The sequence below is a fragment of the Etheostoma spectabile genome, unplaced genomic scaffold (assembly GCF_008692095.1).
Source record: "Etheostoma spectabile isolate EspeVRDwgs_2016 unplaced genomic scaffold, UIUC_Espe_1.0 scaffold00019236, whole genome shotgun sequence".
In the NCBI taxonomy this organism is placed as follows: Eukaryota; Metazoa; Chordata; class Actinopteri; order Perciformes; family Percidae; genus Etheostoma; species Etheostoma spectabile.
This window is the reverse complement of record NW_022604761.1, coordinates 1-15,155: the sequence shown is the minus strand read 5'-3', so window position 1 is coordinate 15,155 and position 15,155 is coordinate 1. Positions and strand designations below refer to the sequence as shown.

Below are 15,155 nucleotides of genomic sequence, written 5' to 3'. Positions count from 1 at the left end.
AATGTTTAGGGGTTTGCAGTAATTTAGTCTGTTGGGTTTTGGTTTGGGAGCCGGATGGTTTAAGTATCCATGTGGACCAAAGTGTCAATTGGAGGCTGGAGAAATGCCACTTCACCTCCTAGGCCCTGCCAGGTGCTCTTAAGCAAGGCATTGTACCCCCCCCCAACTGCTCAAATTGAAATGTCTTTAAATACACATTAACATGAATTCAACACACTGTAGTAAACAGATAAATGGAGGCAGAAGATGTCTTTCAGTCATCAGTGCACACATGGCACTATAGGACCAGTTTGATATAACACAATTTTATACAATATATATAATTAGGGGGTCCCCGCTCCATCTCGCCATCAGTTTGGGGGTCCTTGGCCTGGCAAACGTTGAAGACCCCTGCACTGGGCCATCAGGGAGTCACATCCATCAATTTTATTTTTGTAGATGTGAGTTTCCTTTGTGTGTAATTCAGCATCTTTCTCATCTTTTCTCTCATTTCCTCTTTTTTCCTCCTTTTTCCTCTTCCTCTTCCCCTGTTTCCTCTTCTCCCTCCCCCCCTTACAGACTATTGTTCCCCAGCTTTGGTGCAATGGGTGACATGTCTGACTACGGATCAGGAGATTCTGGGTTTGACTCCTGGCTAGCTCGTAGTGCTCTTTAGCGACTAAATCCCTTGTTTGTCATTTCCAACTTTACCCCCAAGACAAACTCTACAAAGAAAATGTACGTCTATAAAGAGCCAAATGACTAGTAATTATCCTTTCAACATGTGTGTAAATTCATCTAAGCCTCTAACATAGTCACAGTCACTCAACTACAGCAATAATCAAGCTTTTGCTGTTGTTTTTCTGTTTTTGCTTGCTAATCATTTTTCCTTGACAAAAAAATGTGTCCCTGAAGGACAGAATCAGCAGTGCTAGATAAACCATCCATGAAATTTTCATTTGTTAGTCAACAATCAGGGAAAGTGGGAAAATATCAGTAGAGTTGATATTCAGAGTTCCCACTATGCTTTCACAACAACAAGGCCCTACTGCTACCAAGTGGCCGTGATCATATAGTGGTTAGTGCTCTGTGTTGTGACTGCAGCAACCCCGGTTCAAATCCGGGTCACGGCAGCTTTGTAAAGCTAGTTCTCTGTTACGCCTCCAAATTGTTCCATCCTCCGCTTCATTTTACATTGAGAGAAACTGGACAGCTTAGGATAAAGGTCCTGCAGGAGGCCCCACATTTTGGACTACAACAAAGATTTGACTGGCTGTCTGTACACTTGCCAACAAAGATCAACACTGTTTGCATAGAATGGTGTGAGAAGCCAGGTACTCCCAAAGCTCTCTGAACCTGGATTCTGATGTTTTAAAGTGTTGTTGTTTGTCTCCCTGTGATGTGTTTTGGTTGGACTGATTTTTACACTTGTTATTTATGTATTTGACAATAACCCTGTTTAGCACTTTGGTCAACTGTTGTTGTGTTAAATGTGTTATTGAAATAAAATTGACATTGACAATGACATTGAACGTAGGGCTAGTGGGACAATGGGTAACGCGTCTGACTACAGATCACAAGATGTTAGGGTTGACTCCTGGATAGTTTGTTCTGTTCTTTAGCTATTAAATTACTTGATCCTCATTTCCAAGTTTACTCCTGTACATTGTCTATCACAGTAAATTAAATACATAGTAAAAAGCCAAATGATGCGTAAATAGGTTTTCAACATGTGCTAAAACCGCTCAAAATCCTTCAATTTAACTCAAGCACAGCTATCATGAAGCTTTCTCTGTTTTTGTTTTTTTAGAATCAGCAGTACTAGATAAACTATCCCTGGAATTGTCAGTTGTTACTCATCAATTAGGGGAACCTAGAAAATAGCAGCATATTTGTGGATCTGATTTCCGACTATGCTATCACAACAACGCGGCGATTTTAATACCAAATGGTTGTGATCTTATAGTGCTTGGTACTCTGCGTTGCGGTGGCTGCAGCAACCTCGGTAGGAATCTGGGTCACGGCACCTGTGAGAAGCTACTTTTCTGTAGTTTCTTTGAATTACTACATCTTCTGCTTTACTTTACATTGATAGAAACTGGACAGCTTAGCCTTAAAGTCCTGCAAGAGTCCCCAAATTTTGGACTGTAACAAACGTTTAACTGGCCTTCTATACCCTTGCCAACAAAGATCACCACTGTTTGCATACAATGTTGTAAGAACGTAGCTATTGCTGATACCAAACGTGGGGCTAGTGGAGCAATGGATAACGCGTATGACTACGGATCAGAAGATCCTAGGTTTGACTCCTGACTGGCTCGTAGTGCTCTTTAGTAACTGAATCCCTTGTTTGTCATTTCCAACTTTACCCCCCAGGACAAACTCTTCAAAGCAAATGTACATCTGTAAAGAGCGAAATAATTTCTTTATGCTTCCTTCAGCAGACAAGCTTTATGGAGATGCTGACTTCATTTTTCAGCAGGACTTGGCACCTGCCCACACGGCCTAAAGTACCAAAACCTGGTTCAATGACCATGGCATTACTGTGCTTGATTGGCCTGCAAACTCTCCTGACCTGAACCCCATAGAGTATCTATGGGGCATTGCCAAGAGAAAGATGAAAGACATGAGACCGAACAATGCAGAAGAGGTGAAGGCCGCTATTGTAGCATCCCGGTCTCCCATAACACCTCAGCAGGGCCACAGGCTGATAGCATCCATGCCACGCCGCATTGAGGCAGTAATTCTAGCAAAAAGGGGCCCAAACAAAGTACTGAGTACATATGCATGATTATACTTTTCAGAGGGCTGACATTTCTGTATTTAAAATCCATTTTTTATTGATTTCATGTAATATGCTAATTTTCTGAGATTTTGAATTTGGGGTTTTCATAAGATGAACGCCATAATCATCAAAATGATGTCAAATAAAGGCTTGAAATATCTCACTTTGCATGTAATGAGTTTATATAATATATTAGTTTCACCTTTGAAGTTGAATTACTGAAATGAATGAACTTTTGCATCATATGCTAATTGTTTGAGTTTCACCTGCACATATGAATTATCGTGCTTTACTTTTTGTAGCTATATGTACGAATGGTTGATGAGAACGGCCTGTTTAGTTTGAACCTGCCGGGCCATCTCAGTGTCTCGACGGCTGCCTCAGTAGTTTTTATTCTGTTCCATCAGCCCCTCACTTCCCCCGGGCCTGTGCAGAGCTATAGAACTTTCTAGACATGCCACCAGATACCCCCAGATATCCTGGATTCATGTTAAGGCTTTAATTTTTGAAAGAACTTTAAAATTATTCTGTATATCTGGTATATTACGCTCCAGCTGCACTACAACCCTAACCCTATTACTGCTAAATCATCAGATTCTTTTTGATGAACAGTTGAGACTAATCCACACCCACAATGTGAGTTTAAAAAGCCCCCCTTAAAATGGATGTAAGAGCCTTATGTTGTGAGGATAACTTACAAAGTGAATAAATTAAAACTCTGTTTTGATTTCAATAAGTTATTTTTAAACTTAAACGTATACTTAACTTTAAACAAAACTAAATGCATTATATTTGGAAATCATACTACAAATACAGATGTTAAATTAGTAATTGATAATAAAACAATCAAAAGAGTCTAGGAAGTTACATTTCTGGGGGTTGAACTTGAATCCAAACTGTTTTGGAAGCCCCTTATTAAATATCTGTGCATGAAGATGGCCAGGAGTATTAGTATATTGAACACAACTACAACTACATATTGACCCAAAATTCATTACATACTCTGTACTGCACACTTTTTACCATATTTGTTATATTGTGTGGGAGTTTGGGGAAATACTGTACCTAGAAAAGTAACTTACAAATATTTACACATTGCAAAAAGAGCAATCAGGATAATAAATCACTTACATGAGCTAATCATCTGTTTTTAATTCACATTTGTTGATATTTACGGACATTGTTACATTCAAAACTGCACAATTTATGTTTAAAGTTAAAGAAAATAATTGATCATGTAACATACGCCCAATGTTGAAGGAAAGAGCCGGGGGACATCATCTAAGAGGACGTTATGAACTACTGTTAAAAGCACGTGTGTTTCAGTTTGTGGGGTGAGATTATGGGATGGACTGAACAATGACATCAAAAAGAGCCATAATACCATTTAGTTAAAAAAAGGATTATAAAAATCATTACTGGACCAATACTTTAAAAAAAAATCGAAACATAGGAATGGAAATGTAATGCAAAAGTATTGTTGTATAAGTATTCGCATATCTTTTTACTTTGCTATAAGATGATTTTGTGACATAGGGGTCATTTCAAATTGCTTCCACCTGCTCCTTCTCAAACCAATCCTTATATTTATATATATATATAATCAGTTTTTTATTGTAATTGTTAAATACTAATTGTCTTTTTATTCAGTGGTTTTAATTCTTTGTTTTCACTGTTGTCTTGCAACACTGTTGTTTGTTCGAGATAAATAAATTAAATGAAACAAGATAACTGGACAAATACATTTCCCGTATTAGAGCCGTATTAGAAGCATATTTTGTAGCTTTGCAATATATGGTTGGCTATATGTGCATATTAAGTTTTAGATTTTTTTAGCAGGAATCTTCTTAAAAAATCTAACAATCACTCCTTTGATTTGAGGCAGACTCAGGCCGTAAACTAGAGGGTTATTAATGGGGGGGACCATCAAATACTGTAAAGATAAAACAACTGTGATGATAGGATTCTTTTTATCAGCCTCAAATCGACTCAATGACAGCTCACAGAAGACAGAGAGAGAATAGGTGGTGAATGTGATGATGTGAGGCAGGCAGGTCTGGAACGCCTTTCCTCTGAAATCAGACGAGCTTCTCCTGCAGACAAGCAGAATACGGAGATAGGTGTACAGGACAAAGAACAGGGGGGTTAGGATGGTTGTGACTAAAAGAAACTGACCTGCTATGTTGTTCAGAGTTGTGTCTACACAGGAGAGCTGAACCACAGGCAAGTTGGAACAGAACAGCCTATTCAGGTTATTGCCACACAGCGGTAATTGGACAGTAAGATAGAGCATGAAACCCACAACACATACAGGGTAGAGCACGGAAAAAATCACAAGCTGTGTTACCATCTTAAATGTCATTTTACTGTGATAGTGTAAAGGCTGGCAAATAGCAACAAATCTATCATAGGCCATGATGCTGAGGAAAGTCATCTCACATGATAAATAGTTGTTAATAACATATATCTGAATGAAACATAATGGACGTGAGATTAAATGAGTGTCAGACAGAATGTCCATCAGAAACCTGGGGAAGAAGCCGGCTGAGCCGTACAGAGAGTTAAAAGACAGACAGCTGATAAAAATATACATGGGCTGATGCAGAGACTTCTCCAGACAGACTGTCAGAATAATGGCAACGTTAGCAGAGACAATAGTCATGTAGAGCAACAGACACAGACTGAAGAACAGATACCTGAGGGGCCCAAAGTCTGCAAACAGAGTGAACCGAAAATACAAAGGATTCAGGCTGTTGTTGCTCATCATGTCTGCACAACAGCAGAGCTGGAAGAAGAGAAGTGAGAACAGATGGAGATACAGTAAATGAGATTACAATTTTAACAACAAGAAGTCCTATTTCAACACTAGATTTAACACTATCTGCATTTATGTAAGTTGCATAAAGTGCGCATTTCTAACAATTGTGATAGTTCAGAAAGACAAAACATGGACATGGGAGAAAAAGGTCAGTGTCACATGAACTAAATGCACAAGCACCTCACATGTTTCATTGAACAATATTAGAGTTGAATGACTGAAAAGAGATGTCTCCAGTTAACAAGGCTCACACATGACAGACGTTCAAAAGGTTCTTTTCCACAAGTGATATATTTGCAATTACATTCAACCTTTGGGAAAAGCTTTTAGCGTAGTGAAGTTCTCCACTTTTGTGTCTTATAACAGCTGATATGATCAGCTGAAACAATATACTGTATAGAGTGTTCATATGTGTCCTGTGGTCTGTCCAGCAGGTAAAAGACATTCAGAAAACAGTCTCTGCATCAGTGTATGTGAACATTTAGAATAACACACAGCACCCTCCCCTGACTGCAGCAGACTGAGGCAGCAGCTGAACCTTTATCCTGTTTTGCTGTCACACTGAGAGCAGCAACCTGGACACACAGGGTCCAAAGGAGGGACGGTGTGTCACACACTGATTACGCATTTTTGTGTTATGTTGCATCAGTATACCCAAGCCCAGACCTCCAAGGCCAGAGATATACTATGTGTCACTCCAACCCACGGTGCAATAAGGACAACAAGTATGACGTAAAAAAATATTGAAGATAAACATATTGAAATTTGAAATACGAAAATAAGAGTTCCTCAGTGTTCTTTTTGATGTTGTTGTTTTGTTGTTAAATGTTCTGAATGTTCAGATTGAAGAGTTCTTGGGGTCTTCACAGACCCCTTCAACCAGGACGAAGAAAAGCGGCAGAAGGAAGATGATCCAACTGCAGCGTGATTGCTGCTGAGGATGCTTAACATTACCCTGCTGTAAATGACATCAGAACAGAGGATCACATCACGAGGCATCAGTGCTCGAGGAGTCATCTGATAGGGGCCCGTGCAAGAACTTTACTATTATGTTGTAGTACAACATTACAATGGACATGTGTTTACAGACACTTTGAAAAACGTCTCACCAAGTCGCAGGTTCACACACATCACACATGTGTTAGTTAAATATTTAATAAACATTAAGAATGTGCAGATGAACAATATGAATGTGCAGATAGATAAATTGATGTGGATGTCGTCTGATGGCTGGTCTGGAGGATGTGTGATGACCGGGTGGGGGAGACTCAGAGTTGGGGTTCCCTCTCAGACGCACTTTTCGCCGGAATAGTTTACAGACTCCCAAAGCGTCAGATTGTGTGGAACTGACTTGTGCGTGGGCTTGACTGAGATTGTTGAGATTGTTGGGAATGTTGGGATGTAAGATTGGTATGCCTGGGATGACCAGCGGCCTGGGAACTGATCGGAGGTCGGAGATGCCTGATGTGCCGGCTGTGGATGCTGCACCACTGCAAAAAGAGTGGCGGGAATAATGTTTGGGTGATATGGCTGAAATGCAGAGAATTCTGTTCAGATGTTTTGGAAACCAGAATTGAGTGGCCATTTCGGAATGCTGAAAAGTGGGTGTTGTGGAGATGCCTTGGCGGCGTACCTGGAGCCGATGTATTTGATTAGTGGCTCGTAGGGGTTGATGTAGGAGCTGAGGTGCAAGGCATTAATTGGGAAGGAAACTTCTAAATGTGAATATGAGAGAGTTTGAGGTGTGGATGGTGATGTCTGATAAACTGGGGATGACAAGAAGGATTATAGATGGATTAAGTTGGTGCAAATTCGGAACACCTCAAAAGCTGAAAAAGTGTTGGATGGAATGAGCATGGATGATGGTGGAGGGGGGAAGGGGTAAGGAAAGACCAGCTGAAAAGAAGGAAGGCTGAGGACCTTCAATCACCATATTAGGTAGTCCCTTTGAGCTGCTGGAAGTGGTACTGGAATTGCAGTGCGGCCGGCTTGGAAAGGAGGGAGCAGAAGCCGATTGGCCAGGAACAGCTGAAGTAAAGGTAGAGGAAGGGATGAAGGTTGTATCTGCATAGGGTCTTGTGAAGCCTGCAAACACGAGGATGAAAATGCAGAGATCGCCTGAGACATGACAGACAGAGGGAGCAGGCACATGGGGAAACACAACCAGACCCCCGCCAGTTGGAGCTGGTGATGCGTGCGGTGGCTGGCGAGGCTCTGTGACAACAGACGTGATGCCACCGGCTGTGGCCGACGCTGGCGGGGGACCCGGAAGTGCTGGAGGCCAGGTGGTCGTTGCTGCTGGGGTAGCGATGGAGGTTGACGAAGCGGGCTGAGTGACTGGAGCAGCTGAGGCTAGCCGAAGGAAGGGTAGAAGAAGGGATGAAGGGATGTATGCGCACAGGGTTTTGTGAAGCCTGCAAACATGGGGATGAAAAGGCAGAGATCGCCTGAGACATGACAGACCGAGGGAGCAGGCACATGGGAAACACGATCTGACCCCCGCCAGTTGGAGCTGGTGATGCGTGCTGTGGCTGTTGAGGCATCGTGACGTCAGGCGTGATGCCACTGGCCGTGGCCAATGCTTGCAGAAGACCCAGAAGTGCTGATGGCCCGGTGGTTGTTGCCGCTGGGGGTAGCGATGGAGGTTGACGAAGCGGGCCGAGTGACTGGAGCCGCCGAGGCCAGAGAGAAGTTGTCATCACTGAGCAACAACATTTGGGTGTTGGGGAAGGGAGGGGGTGGGGATGGGGGAGGGAGGAATGAGCGTAAGGACAGACCAGTTGGAAGAAGAATGCTTATGAACGACGGGTATGATGTCTAAGTGTGTCGGAAGCCCTTTTTCGGTGAGTGCCGAGCGTCACTGCACAGCTTCCAACTAAGCTTGAAGACGTAGATCTGACGTGAGCAACCTGTCATTAAAGTTGTAAGTCTTCTGGTAGCTGTCCCTGGTGTTCCTAGTTAATTAAATTAAATTTACATATAGTATAAAGTCATAACAAGTTATCTTGACAGTGTAGTTCTAGACTACTCTAATTTAAAAGGACTCAATAATTCTAGAGCAGGCAGCGTGACAGTTGCAAGGAAAGAACTCGGGCTGGATGGAAACTGTATACCTTTAGAGTCTCAGAGCTGTGTTGTGCCAAAAATAGGTTGATATGAAAAGGAAAGAATTGTGAAAATGTATCATAAATTGGGAGAAATACAGGAGAGGTTTCACCACAGGAGGAAACCAGCAGAGGGCAATAAAAACAGCAGTCTCCCGGCAAAATAGGGGGGGTGGGTGGAGTGCAGAAGTAGAAGAAGCAGTCGGCAAAAATATGAGAGTTTTGCTACTAGCTCTGGACCTATCGATATATTGTCATACAAGTGTTTATTTGACATGACAAGTGTGTTTTTTCGTATTATTTTAAAATAAATATGAATTAATGACCATTTACTTAATTTGCCTGTTTAGTGAGCCTTGTCATACACACAAGGTCCCGTGAGATTTCTGCCTCTCTATGAACGAAGTTTTGCAGCCCATTAGTGGCTCCTAAAGGCGGTGTACTGATCCCCTCTGGACAGGAAGTTTGTTCACACCTGTACAGGTTAGTTAGATGATGACATCTCGACCAATGAGGTATCACTGCAATCAAAGGTGTGAAGACAGCATGAAAAAAATCAACATCTGATGCAATCATTACTGAACAGTGATGTTTTTAGTGGATATTGTGTCTGCCATAAGTACAATAATTTAATCAATCAGAATGTTTTAGATCTTTAATAATAAAAGGGATCCAATTACCATGTGTGATGTCAGATAGGTTGCTGTCAGTCCCAAATCCCCAGAGAATTATCTCCCGACTCTGCAGATCCTCTCAGCTTCACAAAGGGTTTTTAACTCACTGATTTTTGTGTTTTTAAGGCCCAACACGTTACTATTTTCTTCATTCTCACAGTTTTCATGAGCTAACTTTCTTTAGAACTCTCTAAATACCCGCTGTACCAAAGTGTGGTGCTGCTTAGCACAAAGACACAGTTAGAGACGAGCTGGTGAACATGGATGATTTAGCAGGTAAATAGGATTAGGGTTGTAGTGCAGCCGGAGCGTACCAGAATGTACGGAATAGTGGCCAAAGCTATTTTGATGGGAGACAAGCAGGAAGTAAGGTCATGTTGTAACATGTGCAGAATGTGGCTTGGCATTGTTTTGCTGAACTAAGCAGCAACGTTCATGAAAAAGATGTTGCTTGGATGGCAACACATTTTCTCCAAAGTTACTCCAAAACTTCATGCACCTTTCAGCATTAATGGTGCCTTCACAGATGTGCAAGTTACCCATGCCATGGGCAATAACACACCCAGTACAATCACAGATGCTGGCTTTTGAACTTTGCGCTGATAACAATATGGATGCTCCTTTATCTCTTTGGCCCGTAGGACATGAAGTCTATGATTTCCAGAAACAATTTAAAATGTGGACTCGTCAGACCACAGCACACTTTCCACTTTGCGTCAGTCCATCTAAGATGAGCTTGGGCCCAGAGAAGCCAGTGGCGTTACTGAGTGTTGTTGATATATGTCTATCACTTTGCATGGTGGAGTTTTACCTTGCACTTGTAGATGTAGCGATGGACTCTGTTAACTGACAATGGATTTCCAAAGTGTTCCTGAGCCACGTGTAAATAATGTCCTTTACGTAATGATGCTGGTTTTTAATGCAGTGCCGTCCGAGGGATGTCATGGGCATTCAATGTTGGTTTTCAGGCTTGCCAGCTTACGAGATTTCTGAATTATGGACTGGGAACAAAAAAGTTTTTTTGAAAGTTCTTTCAAAAATGAAAGCCTTAACATGAATCCAGGAATCTGGGTGTATCTGGTGTCATGTCTAGAAAGTTTCATATATGTGCACAGGCCCGGGGAAGTGAGGGCTGATGGAACAGAATAAAAACTACTGAGGCAGCCGTCGAGACACTGAGATGGAACGGCCGGTTCAAACTACAGGGGGACTCTAAAGTTTGGGCACCCGAGGGAAAAATTTGTATTAATGTGCATAAATAAGCCAAGAAAAGTTAAGTCAAGTTAGCGTCCAAAATTTTCTGAAATTTGATTGAATCAATTTTTCCTTCTGCTCGTGAAATGTTCCCAATTCTAGGAAATGACAGACTTGGTTCAAATGTGAAAAGAACAACACTAAGTGTCAACAAACAACAGAGTCACTCAGTTCTCATTGGCCGGGCATTGCCATTAGTTGCCTGGTACACGCCTGGCTGCATCATATGAGGAGCCATCATTCATTTTCATTTAGGCCACAGACACACATGCTGCTGAGTCCTTTGTAGTAAGTATTCTTCAGGACAAGTAATAAGTTCAAGAATGGAACATATCAGTTATTTTAGTGACACCTGTGTTGCTTGTTTATGAAGTTAATAAAATGGCCTAATGTGATCTTACAGTGCTTTGTGAAAATAATAATAAAAAAGGTGGGGCACATCATTGGGGTGAGAGGCCGGATAAAACAATCAACCGACACAAAGATGAGGCTCAGTCAAAGAAAAGTAAAAGAAGACGTTTTCCACACCAAACGGGACAGTTGGGGACAATGGCGAGGTTCATGGCTGGTTTATGACTGCATACTCATAAATCCTTTAAGGAAAAACGTTGGCTGATAAAAAGCCTGTGTGGCTAGTGGCCAACAAAGTTAACTTCAGGCCCTGCTGACAACCATATGGTACTAAAAAGAAAAACTGCATTGCACAATGTAGTCTTCAGCAAGTTTAAAGAGCCAAAGTTCATGTGAATGCTACAGCATGGTGTCTTAATGAGCAGAGCTAAAACTGAAGATCTAAACTCATTTCCCTATAGATCAGGGATTGGTGGGCTAAATGACCTTTACTTTGTTGTGTATAGTGGGCATCATCAGACACAAACAGTCAGGTCCCGGGAGATCTGCCTCTCTGTTAACAATGTCTTACAGCCCATTAGTGGCTCCTAAAGGCGGTGTGCTGAACCCCTCTGGACAGGAAGTTCTTTCACACCTGTATGGGTTAGTCAGGTGATGTCATCTCGACCAATGAGTTGTCTGCAATTAGAGGTGTGAAGACAAACAAGAGTGAGCATGAACCCATCAACAAGTGATGCAATCATACTGAACAGGACTGTTTTTTCAGTTGATATTGTGTCTAACATGAGTACAATCATGTATTTTATCGAAATTGTCTAGATCTTTAATGACAAAAAGGGATTCAATTAGCATATGTAATGTGAGAGGGGTCGCTCCCAGTACCAAATCCACAGAGAATTATTTCCCCACTCTACAGATCCTCTAATACCTAGAGCAGGGTTTTTGACACACTATTTTTCGGGGTTTTAAGGCCCAAACTTTCATGTTTTGTTCACTCTTACAGTATCATCAGCGCCCTTTTTTAGTAGTCTCTAAGAACTCAGCAGCAAATAGATGAAGTTAGAGACTAGCTGGTTAATATAGTAGAGGATTTAGCAGGTAAAGAGAGTTAGGGTTGTAGAGCTGCCGAAGGTTCAGAAAGTAAGTTCTGGAAGTATAAGAGCGCCCAATTCTGAAAAAGATGGCAGGTTGTGGTGTTGGATGGGTCAAACTAACAACTGGATCAAACACAGGACTTTTCCCGAGAAACTGGGATTCTGTGTTTGAAAATGAATAACTATGAAAAGAGGTTTATTCCTCAATACAGAAGTCCGGGGTTTAACTCGACCTGTAGCAAGTATCCTGCATGTCTTCCCCACCTCTCTCCCCTTGCTGTCCTGGTGAATAAAGGCTGAGATGAACCTCTCTCCATGATGAGCTCTCATTGTCTGTGGCGTTGTGGAGGAGACTTAAATGATATTGGGGATATTTAGGTAAACTGACTAGATACTTGCGCTGTTTCTCTCCTTCGTGGCTGTGCAACCGGCCTGTGGCTTGCATGAAGAAAGACTTGGGGCGTATCTTTATTGGAGCGGAGAGCCGATTCACGGGGACGCCTGTGACGCAGCTGGTAGAACATCAAACATCGACTTGAATGGCCGTGATTGCTTGTGTGGCTCGCGGCGGCTTCCTAACGCTGCGCAGGCGTGCCTTTTGAAAAATACTGGCAACTTTCACCTGGCTGGTCGGCAGTGGGCCGTCACCATATTAAGTTAAATATGATTGTGTCATGAGAAAGCTTTGCATCAGATTGATCACACAAGAATACAAATGGAACTGAACTCACACGAAGGGAAGCTTACTCGATTCCAGGTGCAATTTGACATTCGCTTCCACCAGAGTTCAATCCAATTCAACTTGGTCACTCAAAACTGTACCATGGATCTTGGATCTCCAGGGTAATGTAATTTTCCCTTTCATTGGGGACATTTTGATACGTTTTCTTTTTTAATACTGCAATTAATACAAGCAGCAGAGAAGGCAGAAAGTTACTGTATTTCGTGGTGATCACCACATAATGAACAACTACCGCCGGAACACGATTGACGGTCTCTGTGGGACACAACAATGGGTAAAAAAATGCACACACATCGTCAGACGGACCGCCGCATGCGAGACGGTCTACAGCAATGGGATGGTTGTGGTTAGGAAAAGAACAACAGAGAAAAGCGGCTGCCGGGACACCATGCTTGTTCTCTGGTGGACGCCACACGCTGGCGGACAGACCGTGTGATGGCCGCACTAGCAGCCACACATGGCAACAACAAGTCACGGTGGTAACTCTCTTTGGTTTTGAGCACATTACACAAAATAAATAACTGGACACACACTTTAGTTCTACAAACAGTTGTATTAGTTATTTGACTTAGTTTTCTATTTAGGTGCACACATTTAGTTAACTTTGTCAATTTAACTAATTTCAGGTTCTTTATCTTTAAGTGACATTCTGTGAAATTCATACCTTTTCTTTTTGAGTTGCCAGTTCCTGGGAAATTGCTACTGGGGGTTGTTGGCTGACAGACGTAAGGACCTCCAATTGATTCTAAGCTGTTTAAATGGGGAATGGATAAGTGGACTGTACCATGTTTGAGTATTTAATTTTTGAGTTGTGTTCTTTTCTTTGCTAGTTATAGTTATAGTTAGTTATGATTATTTGATTTATCCTTAGTTTATACTCGGTAGCATTTATTTAACATAGGTTGTTATTGTGGTTTGGCTTTTCAATGTGCTTGTCCACCCCCCGTGATCTTTTTATTTTTTTTCCAACTTCTATTAATTTTTAGAGTAATGCGGCATGGAGGATGGAGTGGAAGAGGAAATCATGGAGAGTCTCAGGGACAACAGACTGTACAAGAGGAGCAAGCAGCTGGCACTGACACTGGAGCTTCAGGAGGAGTCACAGGCACTGAGGCTAAATAAAGCAGAGATCCAACGATGCTGGACCTGGCTAGCATTCTTCGTGCCGACATGGGCCATGAAGAGGCCCGTGACGCTCAACTGAGGAAGGAGTCTGCACGACAGGAGCAGTGGTTTAGGGCACTACAACATCAGTTCCAACTGCTGCAGCTTGAGGTGCAAGCTCGCACTTCCCCAATTCCGGAGAACACATCAACAGCTCTGGACTCAGATGAACCTGTGCCCCAGGTCCAAACAGAACTGGCACGAGTATGTCCCATCTCCTGCCTCATCAGGTCAGTTTCAATTCCCCTCAGAACCCAGATTAGAGAAATTAACAGAGCATGATGATATTGAAAACTTCCTTATAACTTTTGAGAGGATTGCAGCAGCATGTCGGTGGCCTAGGTCTGACTAGGTTTGCGCCTTATCCCTTGCTTACTGGTAAGGCGAGAGGGGACTATGCGAATAAGGACTTAGATGATTATCATGATTATGGATTTAGACTTAGACTTAGACTTAGCTTTATTAATCCCTTTGGGATGACTCCCGCAAGGAAATTAAAGTTACCAGCATCCGATACAGCATATGCAGGAGAAAAAAAAAGATACAACAAAGAGGCCAGCTGCAGGTTGTTTCCCCCCCTCGGGTGAAGGGGTGTGTGGGGGGGGGGTTGGTGTGTGGGGGTTTTTGGGGTTGGTGCGGGGCAAAAAAAGACAGTCTTTTAAATCCATTTAGGTTCAATTCGGTGGCGTTTGTCCAAATTTGTGTTCATCAAATTCACTCATCCTCAGCGTCATCCGTGCATCCAATTCATGTATTGATTTTGACAGTTCCCCTATCTTCATTGTCAGTCTGGTGATTACACGAAGCAGATCCACCGACTGAGCCCCGATGGCATCCATCCATCTCTGCGCTTCCACAGCCCGGTCTGAGATGTTACGAGACAGTTCACCGGTCTGATCAGCCCTCTGATGTAAACCTTCAGCTCCTCGTCCAATACATTCAAACCCTTTTTTAATTCCCCAGACAGCATTGAGGCAAATTAATGGCTGCTGCCCTACCAATTTCACGATGATTCAGGAAGATTCCAAGTCCCCATGACTAGAAACCTCCCAGCAGAATTCCAATTATCCACAAATCTTCTACAGCTCCCACGTTTTAGACCATCCAAGTAGACCCGCTCGCCAATTCTTCTCCCAGAATTGCGACGCGTAGCTCGCAGGCGTATGTTCCACCCGGGGAAGCGCACTTGG

General features: G+C 42.5%; 1 protein-coding gene across 1 annotated transcript; it reads right to left on the bottom strand.

Moving 5' to 3' along the window:
* Positions 1-4,586: 4,586 nt before the first annotated feature.
* On the bottom strand, positions 4,587-5,569 carry LOC116684180 (olfactory receptor 6K3-like). Its single transcript, XM_032510064.1, has one exon. It carries the CDS (start codon positions 5,529-5,531, stop codon positions 4,587-4,589), a length of 945 nt encoding a protein of 314 aa, XP_032365955.1. The 5' UTR covers positions 5,532-5,569.
* Between the last annotated feature and the right edge of the window lie 9,586 nt (positions 5,570-15,155).

Excerpts from the sequence above, each read along its gene's own strand:
- LOC116684180 (XM_032510064.1), bottom strand. The coding sequence starts at position 5,531 with ATGATGAGCAACAACAGCCTGAATCCTTTGTATTTTCGGTTCACTCTG.